Source organism: Pristiophorus japonicus, chromosome 22 (genome assembly GCF_044704955.1).
Source record: "Pristiophorus japonicus isolate sPriJap1 chromosome 22, sPriJap1.hap1, whole genome shotgun sequence".
In the NCBI taxonomy this organism is placed as follows: Eukaryota; Metazoa; Chordata; class Chondrichthyes; family Pristiophoridae; genus Pristiophorus; species Pristiophorus japonicus.
Window position 1 is genome coordinate 10,432,837 of NC_091998.1, and position 19,407 is coordinate 10,452,243.

Consider the following 19,407-nt stretch of genomic DNA (forward strand, 5'->3'; position numbering starts at 1 on the left):
ACAGCAAGCTCCCACAAACAGCAATGTGATAATGACCAAATAATTGATTTTTTTTTGGTTCTGTTGATTGAGGGATAACTATTGGCCAGGACGCTTGGATATGTTACTGGACTAGAAATCCCGAGGCCTGGACTGATGATCCGGAGACATCAGTTCAAATCCCACCACGGCAGCTGGGGAATTTAAATTCAGTTTCATTAAATAAATCTGCAATGCATCTGCATGCTGGCATCAGCATTGTGCCGAACCCAGTGTGCGGGTCTGTAACAGGCAGGGTATGGGAGAGGCATCTGATCGGAGCCATGAAATTCTGCTTCCACAATGCTAACGGTCCATTTGTGTCTGGAAGTGAGCGAGCGGAAGACGCGGGAACTTTGTGTTTGCTCGGGTTACTGCTCCCGCAAGGCCCAAGCGCCTGTGTCCGTGTGAGGGGATTGTAAAGGTGCAAGAGCAGCGGTAATATATACACTGCCGGCCCGAGGCCAGCGTCTGGAATGAGCCTGTCTCGAGTTACCCCGAGTGCAGTGTGATCAACAGATCGCCCTGCTGCAACATGCACTCTCTGCCACTTTGTGACCACTGGGAGATGCTGCACTTTCATGTTAGAAAGCACCGCATAGTGTATTCAAGGCTGAGAGATTTTTTGGACTCTAGGAGGGAATGTGGGGATCGAGCGACTTGCTGCTGAAACCCTCATCTCTGCCTCTGTTACCTCTAGACGTGACAATTTCAACGCACTCCTGGCTGGCCTCCCACACTCTGCCTCACATAAACTAAGGCCATCCAATGCTGCCCGAGTCCTAACTCGCACCAAGTCCCACTCACCCATCATCCCTGAGCTCACTGACCTATATTGGCTCCTGGTTAAGCAACGCCTCGATTTCAAAATTCTCATCTTCGTTTACAAATCGCTTCATGGCCAAGTCCCTCCCTATCTCTGTAATCTCCTCCAGTCCCACAACCCCCCCCCCCCCCCCCCCGAGATGTCTGTGCTCCTCTAATTCTGCCCTCCTGAGTATCCCTGATTATAATCGCTCAACCATTGGTGGCTGTGCCTTCTGTTGCTTAGGCCCCAAGCTCTGGAACTCCCTCCCTAAACCTCTCCGCCTCTCTACCTTTCTCTCTGCCCCTTTAAGATGCTCCTTAAAACCTACCTCTTTTGGTCACCTGCCCTAATTTCTCCTTATATGGCTCAGTGTCAAACTTATTTGTTTTGTCTCATAACACTGCTGTGAAGCACCTTGGGATTGCTATTGGGCAAATGTCGATCTGACTGAGCGCAAATTATTAATGGATGAATATTGAGAAAGCTGAAGACCTCTATGAAGGTCTGTTCAATAAACTGAGTCAAAAGCAGACTTGTAATGAAAATACTTAATACAGTAAAACCCCTGTAGGTCTTCATAGTTATTCAGATCCCCTGAGTGTTCCAGTGCTCCGCTGAGTGAGGGAACATACTTGTGGAAGGAGCGCACGGCAACCTAAGCACACAACCCACCCGTCCCTCCAACCACCGTCTGCCCCACCTGTGACAGAGTCTGTAGGGCCCGCATTGGACTCACCAGTCACCTGAGAACTGATGTTGGTGTGGAAGCAAGTCATCCTCGACTCCGAGGGACTACCAGACTGATTCCCGGGATGGCGGGACTGACCTATCAAGAAAGACTGGATCAGCTGGGCTTGTATTCACTGGAGTTCAGAAGAATGAGAGGGGACCTCATAGAAACGTTTAAAATTCTGATGGGTTCAGACAGGTTAGATGCAGGAAGAATGTTCCCAATGTTGGGGAAGTCCAGAACCAGGGTCACAGTCTAAGGAGAAGGGGTAAGCCATTTAGGACCGAGATGAGGAGAAACTTCTTCACCCAGAGAGTGGTGAACCTGTGGAATTCTCTACCACAGAAAGTTGTTGAGGCCAATTCACTAAATATATTCAAAAAGGAGTTAGATGAAGTCCTTACTACTAGGGGGATCAAGGGGTATGGCGAGAAAGCAGGAATGGGGTACTGAAGTTGCATGTTCAGCCATGAACTCATTGAATGGCGGTGCAGGCTAGAAGGGCCGAATGGCCTACTCCTGCACCTATTTTCTATGTTTCTATGCTACCTACGAAGAAGAAGAAGACTAAGAAAATTGGTTGACCAGTCCATTTGGGACAACTGCCTTTCATGTCAAGTCTATTCCACTGGAGCAAGTAGCCTTCTAACTCTGGCAGCTATTTGAATAAATGGGCTTTTCTGTCCCATTTTTTTTTTTTTTTTCTGGCTCTGTGTTGCGGCTTTTTCCGTCGTCCCCTTTCATAACACTGTTTTATTCAGGGCCTGTCGTGAAATTCTGCCCTTCCATTAAAGTTCAAGCGACACCAAAGTAATGCTAATAGACAGGAGTTTGCCACATTATTACTTTTGTTGGGATGGTGCGGCATTGGAAGATAGTAACCCGCTGCCTCCCTCAAACCCATGGCCATTCTGGAAGGCCAGAGACCTTCAACGTCGCTGGACCAACAAACCGTCCCTTTTATGAATCGGATGTAATCGTAAACATAATTACAAACCATTTGCAACGCTTCCTTTTAATGCAAATTATCTGCTACTCCGGATTGGATCTGGATTGGATCAGCCCTGTTGAGTTACAGATTAGATCGCAGCTATGTGGCATTACGTGACTTTCTTTGTGCCTCTAGCTACAGTCCAATTTGCTCGAAACACACTTGCCTTGGCTGCTGTGACTGCACTGGTTTCATCGGCAGCGATTATAGAGTGACAAATCATAGGAGCAGGAGGAGGCCATTCAGCCCCTCGAGCCTGTTCCGCCATTCAATGAGATCCTGGCTGATCTGCGACCTAACTCCATATTCCCGTCTTTGGCCCATATCCCTGAATACATTTGGGTAACAAAAAGCTATCAGTCTCAGATATAAGTTAATCTAGCATCAATTGCCGTTTGTGGAAGAGAGTTCCAAACTTCTACCGCTCCTTGTGTGTAGAAGTGTTTCCAACTTCACTCCTGGTCCTAATTTTTAGTCTATGCCCCTAGTCCTAGACTCCCCAACCAGCAAGAATAGTTTCTCTCTATCTACCCTATCTGTTCCCCTTAATATCCTGAACTTCCATCAAATCACCTCTTAACCACCTAAATTCTAGGAAATACAACCCTAGTTTGTGTAATCTCTCCTTAACCCTCGGAGTCCGGGTATCATTCCAGTAAACGCAAGACACTCAATAGGATATATTCCATTACTTAAATATCCCTTTACTCTGGTGTTATCTTAATGGCGCTAAATTTGCGGCCCCTATGGGCACATACAGGATGCACAGGCGCCCGTGGGGGTCCCTGCAGCTTCCGCGTTAAGGTATGCGAAGCGCGTGCCTGAAAATCCTCTTGACCAATCGCATGCATCCGCAGTTAAAGGGCCTCCGTGGGCTATTTGGCCAACTTTTGCCCAGCGAATGCCCGTGAAACTCTTACGGCTGATAAAAGCAGACGCAAGGCCTGTTTTTATCAGCACTCGACTTTTAAAGGACGGAAAAAAATAAAACAGTTTCAAAACTTTAAACATTTTAAAGCTTAAGGTAAGTTTATTTTCAGACCCTTTTAAAATACGTAAATTTATATTTCAAAAAATAAAATTTTTGTTTTAAATTAATTAATTTCCAATTGGATTAATTTTAAATGTGCGATGTTTTTTTTAAAAAAAATTTTTATTTTAAGTGTTTGCGTGGTTTTGGGGGCATTCCCGCTCCTACTTGCATTGAGTTCTGTATATACGTTGGCGAGGAGGTTGAAATGATACTGATTTTATTTGTTGACGTTTCTGCCGTGAAAGGCATGGCCAGCATCGACAGCAGTGCACCGGAGACCACGTCGGATAGCTCTCCCACGCTGAGCCGCCGGCCCATCCGAGGGGGCTGGACAGCGGCGTCCTGGGGCCGAGGGCAGGACAGCGATAGTATCAGCAGCTCATCCAGCGACTCCCTCGGCTCGTCCTCGTCCAGTGGTAGCCGGAGAGCCAGTGGGGGCGCTCGCACCAAAAGCACCGACGTTGGCAGGTAACATTCAACCCTTTTTTGCTTTTTGTGAGAAGCCATCTAATTATGTCTTTGTTTCCGGCTCCGGAGAGTGTACTTGTAGCAGTACATCGAATTTACAGCACGGAAACGGGCCACACCGCTGTTTATGCTCCACACGGGCCTCCTCCCACCCTCCTTCATCAAACCCTACCAGCGTATCCCTGTGATAGTGACAGCCGGGGCTCAGTGGGCAGCACTCTCGCCTCTGAGTCAGAGGGTTGTGGGTTCGAGTCCCACTCCAGAGACTAGAACACACAAATCTAGGCCGACACTCCAGTGCAGTGCTTGAGGGAGTGCTGCACTGTTGGAGTGGCCGTTTGTGGGATAAGACATTAAACCGAGGCCCTGCCTGCCCCCTCAGGTGGATGTACACAGTTCATATATGACCCCTCCCCCCCCCACCCCCTCCACAGTCCATACATGATCACCCCCCAACAGCCCATACGTGACACCCCCCCCCCCCCCCACCCATAGAATTAAAATTTATATCCTCGTACTAATCCTAGTGCTTCAACTCCAAGTGCATCGTTGATAGATTTTTGTTAAGCAACAGAATTAAGGGATTCAGAACCAAGGTGGGAAGATGGAGTTCAGAGGCAGATCAGCCGTGATCTAATTGAATGGTGGAACAGGCTCGAGGGGCTGAATGGGTTACTCCTGTTCCTATAAACATACTTCTTGTCCCTATTCCAGGATACAATCTTCAAATTCTTTGCATTTAACCACATAACACTCACGCACAGGACAATTGGATGTTTGTTGAATTCTGTGTGAGCTGATCTTGCGTTCTGTACGTGATGGTTTGAAGTCGCTCTGTTTGTTTCTCTCCCAGATACAAGGGCAGGCGGCCAGAATGCCATGCTCCCCATGTACCCAACCAGCCGTCTGAAGCAGCGGCCCACTTTTACTTTGAGCTGGCAAAGACTGTCCTCATCAAGGCAGGAGGCAACAGCAGCACGTCCATCTTTACCCACCCGTCGGCCAGTGGCGGCCACCAAGGCCCCCATCGCAACCTCCACCTCTGCGCGTTCGAAATCGGGCTGTACGCACTTGGCTTGCACAACTTTGTGTCGCCAAACTGGCTCTCCAGAACCTACTCTTCCCACGTCTCCTGGATCACAGGTTTGAAAGATAAAATACCTCCGTTTCTCTGCAGCGTACTGTTTGGCTCAGCCAGGAGCATAATGTTGGGGGATGATCTTGTTGTACATCTGTCCAGTGTTGAATCTGTGAATGAGAACATAAGAAATCGGAGCAGGAGTCGATCCTACGGCCCCTCGAGCCTGCTCCGCCATTCAATAAGATCATGGCTGATCATCGACCTCAACTCCACTTTCCCGCCCGATCTCTTGATTCCCTTAGACTCCAAAAATCTATTGATCTTGAATATATTCAGAGACCTCGGTATCCACAGCCCTCTGGAGTTAGAGAATTCCAAAGATTCACCACCCTCTGTGTGAAGAAATTCCTCCTCATCCCTGTTCCAAATGGCTGTCCCCTTATCCCGAGACTGTGACTCCTGGTTCTAGACTCATCAGCCAGGGGGAAAACATCTACCCTGTCAAACCCTGTAAGAATTTTGTATGTTTCAATGAGATCACCTCTCATTCTTCTAAACTCTGGAGAATATAGGCCCAGTCTGCTCAATTGCATCTTATAGGGCAATCCCCCCCATTCCAGAAATCAGTCTGGTGAACTTTTGTTGCACTCCCTCAATGGTAAGAACATCCTTCCTTGGGTCTTGTTGTATAACTCTCCACCATGTTGAATCTTTGAATCGATAGTTAAGAACGCTCTAGGCAATGATCATTACACTGTCTTGTCGTTCCAAAAATATGTCTTTATACAAGTTCGATTTTTCCAACTGACCGTCTTGATGGTCAGGGTCTTCTTGACATTTCCAAGGCTGAAGGTTAAAGGGCAATGTTGTGTTACTCACAGCCATTGGAAATTTCTCTCTCTCAAAAAATCAGAATGACCACTTCAGCTTTCTGTGGTGTCAATAATTGTTTTTCAAATCTCTTTCAAATGCACTTAGGCCAAGCCATGGAGATTGGTAGTGCGGCACTGAATATTCTGGTTGAGTGTTGGGATGGTCATCTAACCCCTCCAGAAGTGGCCTCTTTGGCAGATCGGGCGTCGCGCGCCCGGGATCCCAACATGGTGCGAGCGGCGGCAGAGTTGGCCTTGAGTTGTCTACCCCACGCCCACGCGCTCAATCCAAACGAAATCCAGAGAGCTTTGGTTCAATGCAAGGAGCAAGTATGTATCGTTATTCACAATGTTGGCATCTTCGAGCGTGACTGTTGTTTTTAATTCTGTTAATAATGTGCTGTATTTACTCTTTGATATGTGAAGCAAGTTTACCAGAGTTCAACGTAGACACAGTTGCAGTGATGGAACTTAGCTTGGTTCATTTGGCCACTCCGATCTCTCCCAGGTTGGAACTTGCCCGGCCAAGCTCTGTAGCTAGAGACTTGCCCTGTACTCTACGCTGGCCCTCCAGTGCAGTCCTCGGGGACTGCGGAATTGTGAGGGGTGCCATCCTCCTCTTTCCTCCTTCCCCCCATCCCTCTTCCTCTCCACTCCCTCCACTCCCCGCCTGTCCCTCCTCCCTTCCCTCGCCTTCCTCTTCTCCCCTCGCCCCTTTCTCTCCCCCTCGCCCACCGCTCCCCTCGCCCGCCCTCCCCCTCGCCCGCCCTCCTCCTCACTCCTGCCCGCCCCCCTCGTCCCTCGCCCGCCTCCTCGCCCTTCGCCCGCTCTCCTTCATTCACTCACGCACTCACTCAACTTTCAGCTCCCTCCCAGTACTCAGCATTGTGTGTCTCCTTTTCAAGGCAAACAGTGGTAATCCCTAAACCTTACTGTAAAGGTTTTCAAACCTTGTTGTCCTTGTTGAACACATTGTGTGTTGTTGAGAGACTTATATATTGCATCCAACATAATTCTGACAGATAGTTGGTGATCCCTCATCAATAGTTAAACTTCTCTAATTAGCCCCTGGTGCCCCACGGTGATGTAAGGATGTGTAAGTTGTGTGTGTCCATTCCCGTGTTGGGTTGAGGGGATGATGTATTATGCACTGGTGCATCTGAAATTTCTTTCGTGCTTCAATGCAACGTGCCAGACCTGTTTGGGCCGAAAGGACTGTTTCTCTGCAGTATATTCTATGTAATTCTATCTAGACAAGCATATATGGGAGAAGGGAATAGAGGGTTATGCTGATAGAGTTAGACGAGGAAAGACTGGAGGAGGCTCGAGTGGAGCATAAACGCCGGCACGGACTGGTTGGGCCCAATGGCCTGTTTCTGTGCTGTAAATTGGGGTACAGTAGCATAGTGGTAATGTTACTGGCCAACTAATCCAGAGGGCTGGACTACTGATCCAGAGACATGAGTTCAAATCCCACCACGGCAGCTGGGGAATTTAAATTCAGTTAATTAAATAAACCTGGAATAAAAAGCCAGCATCAGTAATGGTGACCATGAAACTACCGAATTGGCATAAAAACCCATCTGGTTCACTAATATCCCTTTAGGGAGGGAAATCTGCCGTCCTTACCTGGTCTGGGCCTATATGTGACTCCAGACCCACAGCAATGTGGTTAATTCTTAATTGGCCCAGTGAGCCACTCGATTATTTCAAGAAGGCGGCTCACCACCACCTTCTCGAGGGCAGTGAGGGGTGGGCATTAAATGCCAGCCTTGCCGGCGACGCCCACATCCCGCGAATGAATAAAGTAATTGTTGTTGCTGTCCTTCTCCATGGCCTCATCCCTCCCAATCTCTGTAATTTCCTCCAGCCATCCCCCCTCCCCAAGATGTCTGCGCTCCTCTAATTCTGCCCTCTTCAGCATCCCTGATTATAATCGCTCTACCATTGAACCTAAGAAATAGGAGCAGGAGTCGGCCATTTGGCCCCTCGAGCCTGCTCTGCCATTCAATAAGATCACGGGTGATCCGATCCTGGCCCCAACTCCACTTCCTCGCCCGCTCCCCATAACCCTTGACTCCCTGGGCGTGCCTCCTGTTGCCTGGGCCGCAATCCCTGGAACTCCATCCCTTTCTTCTTCCTTATCAACCACACAGCGGATTTTAGATCTGTTGCCTCCAAAGTTCCCCAAGGACACGCCTTTCTCATCTACCTGCTACCTCTTGGTACAATCATCGGAAGACACGGGGTCAGGTTACCTATGTAACTAGATAAACTGGAGAAGCTGGGGTTGTTCGCCTTGGAGACAGAGTAGATAGAGAGAAACTGTACCCATTAGCGGAAGGGTCGAGAACTAGAGGGCACAGATTGAAGGTGATTGACAGAAAGTCCTGAGATGAGATGTAGATAGATTATTGAAGGTCCTGAGTGGAGGGGTAGATAGATTATGGAAGCTCGTGAGGGAAGGGATAACCTACCTAGATTATTAAAACTCCTGAGAGAAAGGGTAGACAGATTATTGAAGGCTCTGAGAGGAGAGGTAGACAGATTATTGAAGGCTCTGAGAGGAGAGGTAGATCGATTATTGAAGGTTCTGAGAGGAGAGGTAGACAGATTATTGAAGGCTCTGAGAGGAGAGGTAGACAGATTATTGAAGGTTCTGAGAGGAGAGGTAGATCGATTATTGAAGGTTCTGAGAGGAGAGGTAGACAGATTATTGAAGGTTCTGAGAGGAGAGGTAGACAGATTATTGAAGGCTTTGAGAGGAGAGGTAGATCGATTATTGAAGGTCCTGAGAGGGGCCATGAGGAAAAACCTTTTTACGCAGCGAGTGGTTAGGATCGGGACGTTTCCCGAGGCTAAAGGCGCTATATAAATGCAAGTTGTTGTTGTTGTCCTAGGATAACACCATGTTGGAGAAGGCCTGCATGGCGGTGGAGGAAGCTGCCAAGGGCGGTGGCGTGTACCCCGAGGTACTGTTCGAGGTGGCCCACCAGTGGTACTGGCTCTACGAGCAAACGACGGGCGGCTCACAGCAGCAGCGGGAGCTCTCGGCGATCGGCAGCCGCGGGGCGCACGAGACGGGCCGGGGGGCGGCGGAGCACTCGGCGCTGGCCGAGGGCGCGGCCACGGTGACGGTGGCGGCCACGGTGACGGCGGCCACCGTGGTGCCGGTCATCACCGTCGGCTCCACCATGTACCAGCAACACACCATCGCCGGCACGGCCATTGGCCACCCGCACGCCCAGGTCTTCCCGGCCAGCCCCGCCATCACTCACCCCTACACTACCATCCAGACCCACATACCCTCGGTCTGCAACGCTGCTTACCTCGGACATCCGATACAACATGTCCCCCGGCCGGCCATCTTCCCCGTGGCAGGAGCGGCCTACCCACAGGTACTTCCACACCGCGCGCGGCATCTCAACGGGGCGGGCAGGGGGAGCTTTGTGTCAGCCATCATCATCATCATAGGCAGTTCTGGGCCCAGGGGCAGCACGGGCCCAGCCCACACTGCGATATGTGCGCGCACTAGGTCCGTGCAGCAGAGCTGGTCTCCAGTCGTCCTGGTTAACCCTTGCCACTGGACCAAGACCTCGCTCTGTCAAGCCCGTGTGATGGCTGATGTGCAACGGCCACCCCACGTTAAAAAAATCCACGCACAGGCATCTTCCACCCTTCAGGATGTAGTTCGGGATCTGGAATATTAGGTCCTTCGTTGGAACACCTGTGAACTCATCTCTTTTTGGTGTGGAAGCAAGTCATCCTCGATACGAGTGGCCGCCTAAAAGAAGATAGGCAGTCCCTCGGAGTCTAGGAAGACTTGCTTCCACTCTTAAAAATGAGTCTTTAGGTGGCTGGACAGTCCAATATGAGAGCCACAGACTCTGTCACAGGTGGGACAGGTAGTCTTTCAGCTGCCTGCGCTTGGTTTCTGCGTGCTCTCGGCGACGAGACTCGAGGTGCTCAGCGCTCTCCCGGATGCACTTCCTCCACTTAGGGCGGTCTTTGGCCAAGGACTCCCAGGTGTCAGTGGGGATTTTTGTACTTTATCCAGGGAGGCTTTGAGGGTGTCCCTGTAACGTTTCCTCTGCCCACCTTTGGCTTGTTTGCCATGTAGGAGTTCCGAGTAGAGCGCTTGCTTTGGGAGTCTCGTGTCGGGCACGTGAACAATGTGGCCTGCCCAGCGGAGCTGATCGAGTGTGGTCAGTGCTTCGATGCTGGGGATGGTGGCCTGGTCGAGGACGTTAACATTGGTGCGTCTGTCCTCCCGGGGGATTTGTAGGATCTTGCGGAGACATCGTTGGTGGTATTTCTCCAGCAATTTGAGGTGTCTACTGTACATAAGAACATAAGAATTAGGAACAGGAGTAGGCCATCTAGTCCCTTGAGCCTGCTCCGCCATTCAACAAGATCATGGCTGATCTGGCCGTGGACTCAGCTCCACTTACCTGCCCGCTCCCCGTAACCCTTAATTCCATGTCTCTGAGCCATACAGGAGGGTGGATATCACTACAGCCCTGTAGACCATGAGCTTGGTGGCAGATTTGCGGTCCTGATCTTTGAACACTCTTTTCCTCAGGCGGCCGAAGGCTGCACTGGAGGCGGTGTTGAATCTCGTCATCAATGTGTAAGTGCACAGAGGTCAATAACCAGGGAGCGTAGAATCACGGAAATTTACAGCACGGAAGGAGGCCATAATCCAGCCTAATCCCACTTTCCAGCTCGTGGTCCGTAGCCCTGTAGGTTACGGCACTTCAGGTGCTTTTTAAATGCGGTGAGGATTTCTGCCTCCACAGGTAGCACCTCTCTTATCCGGGACTCGCTTATCCGGCACCACCCCTCGTCCGGCACCATTCCCTGTCGCTCCGACATGAACAAATTGAAGTCCTTGCTCGCTGCCGACTCCAGCAATCGCTGGCCTGACCCCGCGATCCACCTCCCCCTCCCTGCCACCCCCCCCCCCGATCTCTCTGCCGCACCCCCAGCCCCAAGCCAGCCAGCCCTGATATTCCCTTGCTCTGTACCTGTACCATCCAATCTAACGTGACCACCCCTCGTCCGGAAAATTCCCTTATGGGTTCAACTTGTACCACCCTTAGTGAAGAAAAAAAAACCTCTGGGACCATTGGAGAAGGATGCTTGGCAGGGACAGAGAGAGTCTATCTGTGTCAATGGGCCATGAAGGACTGCCTTCTCCTGTATCTTGTGACCTTGTTTAATTAATGAAGTAAATGAGAAAGCTCCTGAATATCGCGAAGTTGGACGGTAATCCCATTGGAGTCGCGGCAGGTCACTCATCAAACCGAAAACTCGCGGGTAATCAATCATGGTTGGAGGTGCGCTTACTGACTGGTCTCTGATCTGTTTAGGGCCTGCACCCAGCTTTCATCGGAGCCCAGTTTCCGTACACCGTTGCAGCCACGACCCATCCGGTCATGGCCGCGCCACCAGTGACCTTTGCGGGGGTTCCTGTGCCCCCGATGACCCCGATGGCCGTGCACCCCTACCAGTCCGACCCCAGCCTGCCTCTGACATCCACTGTAGCAGGTACGTGAGATCTTTCAATTGTTGTCCAAGGTGCTTTGGAATCTACGCTCTGTAACGCTGCGGCGGTTGAGTCTAACTCTGCGCGCTGGGGCAAAGCGAGTGAACGCCCGGTCCGTAGTTTGTTTTATTCATTCGCGGGATGTGGGCGTCGAAGGCTAGGCCGGCATTTATTGCCCATCCCTAATTGCCCCTCGAGAAGGTGGTGGTGAGCCGCCTCATACAACTGTGTGTCGTGCGTCCAGTTTTGGCCTCCATATTTAAGGAGGGATATACTTGCATTAGACGCAGTTCGGAGAAAGTTCACGAGGTTGATGATTCCTGAGATGAGGAGGTTGTCTTATGAAGAAAGGTTGAGCCTATACGCATTGGAGTTTAGAAGAATGAGAGGTGATCTTATTGAAATGTATAAGATTCTGAGGGGGCTTGACAGGGTAGATGCAGAGAGGATGTTTCCCCTCGTGGGGGAATCTAGAACTAGGGGGCATAGTTTCAGAATAAGGGGTCGCCCATTTAAAACTGAGATGAGGAAGAATTTCTTCTCTCTGAGGGTTGTAAATCTTTGGAATTCTCTGCCCCAGAGAGCTGTGGAGGTTGGGTCATTGAATATATTTAAGGCGGAGATGGACAGAATTTTGAGCGATAGGGGAGCGAAGGGTTCTGGGGAGCGGGCAGGGAAGTGGAGCTGAGCCCATGATCAGATCAGTCATGATCTTATTGAATTGTGAATCCGGCTCGAGGGGCCGAATGGCCGACTCCTGCTCCTATTTCTCATTTCAGAGGGCAGTTAAGAGTCGGCCACAATGTTGTGGGCCTGGAGTCACATATAGGCCCAGACCGGGTAAGGGCGGCAGATTTCCTTCCCTCAAGGACATTGGTGAACCGGTTGGAATTTTACGACAATCCGGTAGTTTGATGGCCACCATTACCGATACTAGCTTTTTTTTTTTAAAGCTCCAGATTCATTTAATTATCTGAATTTAAATTCCCCCAGCTAGCCGTGAAGGGATTTGAACCCACGTCTCCAGATTATTAATCGGGGCCTCTGACCACTATGCTGCCGTGCCCGGTAAACACGAAACAAGTCACTGTGGAGAACACATCAGTAAAACTCTCACTCGTGCACGTTTGGAAGTCTGTGGCAAGTGCACCCTCTGCTGACTGAGTACGGAACAGTCACCAATGGAGCCACACTTGGTGTCCCATTGAGCAGAGCACAATCTCGATTCAAGTTAAGGCCAGGCTCCTGTGGAGGGAGGAGGTGTCGAGGGGACATACTTGCAAGTTTCTAAAGTTTTGTCTCTGATTAAATTTTTACCAGCTTAAGAAAAAAAAAATAGTAGTTTGCAAGAAGTCTCCGTTAGCTGTAATAAAAACAGCAAAACCGAGTAAACGTTTCAGACCTGACACCCTTTGTCAGAACTCTGAACGTTAACTCTGCTTCTTTCTCCACAGATACTGCCCGACCTGCTGAGATTTCCAGCATTTACTGTTTTTATTTCAGATTCCAGTATCTGCAGTATTTTGCTTTTGTATCTCCATTTAGCGATATGATTAGACTACTTCAACAATTTCAATAAATGTAAACTTGAGTACGAATCAGTCCTGCTGCTTGGGGTGTATTGCAGGCAAAGGCCCCCATTGCAGAGTGGACCAAATTAATCATTTGTCCGACTATCTTTATGAGTGTGTTTATAATGAGGAATATTGAACTAACAAGTGATTCTTTGCAGAGACGAGGGGCATAGATTTAAAGTGATTGGTACGGTAACATAGTGGTTATGCTGCTGGAATAGTAATCCTGAACCAGAGACGTGAGTTCGAATCCCACCATGGCAGCTGGGGAATTTAAATTCAGTTAATTAAATAAATCTGGAATTAAAAACTCATATCCGTAATGATGATCATGAATTCATATCTCCGGATCATTATTGCAGGCCTGTGGATTACTAGTCCAGTTACATAACCACTATGCTACATGTAATGTATTTGCCTCATGGACTCTTTGCTTAAGAATTCATAACAGGACTTGTTGGGCCGAATGGCCTGTTTCTGTGCTATATACTCATCATAATGTAATTCTAACACATTACTATTAAGAACTAGTTGGTTTATTAGCAAAGGTTTAACAGTCACACTACACATTACCAGTTCATCCACCAGGCTCACAACCACCTGCCCCATTGTGGATCCCCCAAACCCAACTGGCTGGGGTTTTATTGAGTCTCGTGAACATCACGTGACTGGCTAAGCCACTCACAATGCAACAGCTCTACAACTATTTTAGTTGCACCTGTAAAACACCAAATCATTAAATCAAGTGCCCCCTGACTAAAACCGAAAAACTTAGACAAATTAAACTTTAGCCATTACATGGTTCGAATTAAAATTTGGTTGCCGGGGGTGATGATGCACCCCAGTCCCTCCGGTGCCCACCTCTCGGCTCACAGGTGCATACTTTACACGACCGTACCCCTTTCAATTCTGCTCCGCAGTATTATAATGGTGGCGGCATAACTCGGGAGCCAGGTCCGGTTTGGCTCCGGAATTAAGCCGGTGTAAATCTCTTTTCCCCCCCCCCCCCCCCTCCCTCCCTCCCTCCCTCACCACCACCAGGAGGTGGCTGTTGGAAACAACACGGGACATAACTCCCCTGTGGCGTGGAACCGAATTTCACAAGTGTTGCCGGGAGCCCCTTGGCCATCCTGGGCACTGAATAAACTGCAGCAGGCTGCAAACCTTTCAAAGGGTTCTCGCCCGAGCCCCCAATACGTTTGCAGCTCAGGGTGGGGGTGATCAGGAGTGAACTCTGCGCGTGGCTGTCAGCAGAAAGACCAAGGGTGCTGGCCACGCCCCGAGAGTGGGATTGGTAACTGGTCACGCTATATAAAACATCGCTGCTTACGATTCAATGCTGCAGCGATGCAGCGGGGGGGGGGATACCACAACCTTAATCGGTAGATAGATATTGCAGTAATGACACGGGCATGATCTTTATGTTGGCTGCTTGGCGCAGATAAATTAGAGCGGCGTCCCCGAAGGTCCGTCATTTCACCAACATCGAGCTCGGCAACAAGCCGCCCAACACTGGCATTTTGTGAAGTAATCTGTCCCCACTAACCCATGTCTGGGGCTAACAGTTAATAGCACTGTAGGCAGGACTCTGCTGTAAATACTACTGCAGAATCAATGTGTTGGCTTTATTTATACAGCACCACGTAATATATTTTAACAAGGGCTCGAAAGCGGTGCAGATTTTGAAGAAAGTTGAAGGAGTATTTACAATGGGATCCTCGTGCCCTGAGTTGCACTGTTGCCGTTTAACATTCCGCAGAATCGACTCTGTATCAAACCTTCAGTTAACCTAAAGACGTCGCAACTCCTGGTGTTAGGTTGAGTCGTTGAATAGTTTCAAGACGAAGATAGACAGATTTTTGAACGGTATGGGGAACCAGGAGTTGAGGCCAGGATCAGATCAGCCACGATCTTATTGAATGGCGGAGCAGGCTCGAGGGGCCGAATGGCCGACTCCTGCTCCTATTTCTTCTGTTGGTGACGTTGCTTAGCGGGATCACACCAGCAGTAAATACAAATGTTCTCAAACTTTTGGGGACCTTTCTGCCAAACCAGTTCGCGTGCATGAAAGTTGGTTGGAACAGGAGGAGGCCATTCAGCCCCTTGAGCCTGCTCCACCATTCAGTGAGATCATGGCTGATCTGCGCCAGAATGACCTGACAAGATTGCACCGACGGCATTGGTTCGATGAGGCGCTTCAAATTGCGCTCATTTTCTTGGGTGCAAAGGCATTGTATAGGTTTTTTCAAATCAAAAATATTTAATTTTTTTTTCGTTCCCGGGATGTGGGCGTTGCTGGCAAGGCCGGCATTTATTGCCCATCCCTAATCGCCCTCGAGGTGGTGGTGAGCCACCTTCTTGAACCGCTGCAGTCCTGTGTGGTGAAGGTGCTCCCACAGTGCTGTTAGGGTGGGAGTTCCGGGATTGTGACCCAGCGACGATGAAGGAACGGCCGATATATTTCCAAGTCAGGATGGTGTGTGACTGGGAGGGGAACGTGGAGGTGGTGGTGTTCCCATGCACCTGCTGCCCTTGTCCTTCTAGGTGGTAGAGGTCGCGGGTTTTGGAGGTGCTGCCGAAGAAGCCTTGGCGAGTTGCTGCAGTGCATCTTGTAGATGGTGCACACTGCAGCCACGGTGCGCCGGTGGTGGAGGGAGTGAATGTTGAAGGTGGTGGATGGGGGGCCAATCAAGTAATCTGCTTTGTCCTGGATGGTGTCGAGCTTCGCGAGTGTTGTTGGAGCTGCACTCATCCAGGCAAGTGGAGAGTATTCCATCACACTCCTGACTTGTGCCTTGCAGATGCTACTTCTTAGTGCTTCTTCCAAGTGATGTTCAACATGGAGGAGTACTGATTCATCAGCTGAGGGAGGGCGGTAGGTGTTGATCTGTAAAGAAACTGACTAGTGCCAAGCGATGAAACTATTAAATGGTTCAGTATAGTTTTTTAAGTGATCTTAAATCGGGTTACTCACAGGTGGAGGACATGACCCTTATTAAAAATGCACCAGGTTACTTACCGCTCCTAAATACATCAAGGAATACTTTTTAATGGAAAGAAACAATTGCGTTCTGTGATGCTGCCTGATTGCGCTGGTTCATGGACGATTTAACGTTCACGATTATGCAAATCAATTTTAGCGCTAACGTGAAGTCTGACCGAACCAGCGCATTTTGGGCGCAATCTCCTGATTGCACCCGCCGAGGAAACTCTACTCCGCTATTCTTCGAGCTGAAGGTTGATCACCTGCTTGAGAGTAGGGCGTGGAATAGTTCATCTGTCCTTTTAGTAACCTAGTGGCCCAGATCCCGGTCGCCAGATGCTAAATAACATTCAAAATCTTTAGGAATGCCTAAACTGATAAAAATTGAGAAATATATAAGAACATAAGAAATAAGAACAGGAGTAGGCCCATACGGCCCCTTGAGCCTGCTCCGCTATTTAATACGATCATGGCTGATCTGATCATGGACTCGGGCCCACTTCCCTGCCCACTCCCCTTAATCCCTTATCCCCTTATCGTTTAAGAAACTGTCTTTCTGTCTTAAATTTATTCAATGTCCCAGCTTCCATTGCTCTCTGAGGCAGCGAATTCCACAGATCCACATCCCTCAGAAGAAATTTCTCCTCGTCTCTCTTTTAAATGGGCGGCCCCTTATTCTAAGATCATGCCCTCTAGTTCTAGTCTCCCCCATCAGCGGAAACACCCTCTCTGCATCCACCTTGTAAAGCCCCCTCATAATCTTATACGTTTCGATATTTTCTAGACCAATATGTTGAGGAACCAACTAGGGGGGAGGCCATCTTAGACTGGGTGTTGTGTAATGAGAGAGGATTAATTAGCAATCTCATTGTGCGAGGCCCCTTGGGGAAGAGTGACCATAATATGGTGGAATTCTGCATTAGGATGGAGAATGAAACAGTTAATTCAGAGACCATGGTCCAGAACTTAAAGAAGGCTAACTTTGAAGGTATGAGGCGTGAATTGGCTAGGATAGATTGGCGAATGATACTTAAGGGGTTGACTGTGGATGGGCAATGGCAGACATTTAGAGACCGCATGGATGAATTACAACAATTGTACATTCCTGTCTGGCGTAAAAATAAAAAAAGGGAAGGTGGCTCAACCGTGGCTATCTAGGGAAATCAGGGATAGTATTAAAGCCAAGGAAGTGGCATACAAATTGGCCAGAAATAGCAGCGAACCCGGGGACTGGGAGAAATTTAGAACTCAGCAGAGGAGGACAAAGGGTTTGATTAGGGCAGGGGAAATGGAGTACGAGAAGAAGCTTGCAGGGAACATTAAGGCGGATTGCAAAAGTTTCTATAGGTATGTAAAGAGAAAAAGGTTAGTAAAGACAAACGTAGGTTAGTAAAGACAAACGTAGGTCCCCTGCAGTCAGAATCAGGGGAAGTCATAACGGGGCACAAAGAAATGGCGGACCAATTGAACAAGTACTTTGGTTCGGTATTCACTAAGGAGGACACAAACAACCTTCCGGATATAAACGGGGTCGGAGGATCTAGTAAGGAGGAGGAACTGAGGGAAATCCTTATTAGTTGGGAAATTGTGTTGGGGAAATTGATGGGATTGAAGGCCGATAAATCCCCAGGGCCTGATGGACTGCATCCCAGAGTACTTAAGGAGGTGGCCTTGGAAATAGTGGATGCATTGACAGTCATTTTCCAACATTCCATTGACTCTGGATCAGTTCCTATGGAGTGGAGGGTAACCAATGTAACCCCACTTTTTAAAAAAGGAGGGAGAGAGATAACAGGGAATTATAGACCAGTCAGCCTGACATCAGTAGTGGGTAAAATGATGGAATCAATTATTAAGGTTGTCATAGCAGTGCATTTGGAAAGAGGTGATATGATAGGTCCAAGTCAGCATGGATTTGTGAAAGGGAAATCATGCTTGACAAATCTTCTGGAATTTTTTGAGGATGTTTCCAGTAGAGTGGACAAGGGAGAACCAGTTGACGTGGTATATTTGGACTTTCAGAAGGCTTTCGACAAGGTCCCACACAAGAGATTAATGTGCAAAGTTAAAGCACATGGGATTGGGGGTAGTGTGCTGACATGGATTGAGAACTGGTTGTCAGACAGGAAGCAAAGAGTAGGAGTAAATGGGGACTTTTCAGAATGGCAGGCAGTGACTAGTGGGGTACCGCAAGGTTCTGTGCTGGGGCCCCAGCTGTTTACATTGTACATTAATGATTTAGACGAGGGGATTAAATGTAGTATCTCCAAATTTGCGGATGACACTAAGTTGGGTGGCAGTGTGAGCTGCGAGGTGGATGCTATGAGGCTGCAGAGTGACTTGGATAGGTTAGGTGAGTGGGCAAATGAATGGCAGATGAAGTATAATGTGGATAAATGTGAGGTTATCCACTTTGGTGGTAAAAACAGAGAGACAGACTATTATCTGAATGGTGACAGATTAGGAAAAGGGAAGGTGCAACGAGACCTGGGTGTCATGGTACATCAGTTATTGAAGGTTGGCATGCAGTTACAGCAGGCGGTTAAGAAAGCAAATGGCATGTTGGCCTTCATAGCGAGGGATTTGAGTACAGGGACAGGGAGGTGTTGCTACAGTTGTACAGGGCCTTGGTGAGGCCACACCTGGAGTATTGTGTACAGTTTTGGTCTCCTAACTTGAGGAAGGACATTCTTGCTATTGAGGGAGTGCAGCGAAGATTCACCAGACTGATTCCCGGGATGGTGGGACTGACCTATCAAGAAAGACTGGATCAACTCGGCTTGTCTTCACTGGAGTTCAGAAGAATGAGAGGGGACCTCATAGAAACGTTTAAAATTCTGACGGGTTTAGACAGGTTAGATGCAGGAAGAATGTCCCAATGTTGGGGAAGTCCAGAACCAGGGGTCACAGTCTAAGGATTAGGGGTAAGCCATTTAGGACTGAGATGAGGAGAAACTTCTTCATCCAGAGAGTGGTGAACCTGTGGAATTCTCTGCCACAGAAAGTAGTTGAGGTCAATTCACTAAATATATTCAAAAGGGAGTTAGATGAAGTCCTTACTACTCGGGGGATCAAGGGGTATGGCGAGAAAGCAGGAATGGGGTACTGAAGTTTCATGTTCAGCCATGAACTCATTGAATGGCGGTGCAGGCTAGAAGGGCTGAATGGCCTGCTCCTGCACCTATTTTCTATGTTTCTATGATAAGATCACCTCTCATTCTTCTGAATTCCAATGAGTAGAGGCCAACCTATTTAACCTTTCCTTATAAGTCAACCCCCTCATCCCTGGAATCAACCTAGT

General features: G+C 48.9%; 1 protein-coding gene across 8 annotated transcripts in view; it reads left to right on the top strand.

Annotated features, from left to right (window-relative positions):
- The window catches only part of zswim8 (zinc finger, SWIM-type containing 8), a 210,207-nt gene that overhangs the window by 174,971 nt on the left and 15,829 nt on the right, over nt 1-19,407 (top strand). For 6 of the 8 annotated variants that reach the window (XM_070865607.1, XM_070865608.1, XM_070865606.1 and 3 more), the window contains 5 exons: nt 3,826-4,048; nt 4,902-5,191; nt 6,108-6,331; nt 8,902-9,399; nt 11,374-11,551. In XM_070865607.1, the coding sequence (XP_070721708.1) occupies nt 3,826-4,048; nt 4,902-5,191; nt 6,108-6,331; nt 8,902-9,399; nt 11,374-11,551 (1,413 nt within the window). The remainder of the gene's footprint in view (nt 1-3,825; nt 4,049-4,901; nt 5,192-6,107; nt 6,332-8,901; nt 9,400-11,373; nt 11,552-19,407) is intronic. The other 2 variants (XM_070865611.1, XM_070865612.1) reach the window with 2 other exon arrangements.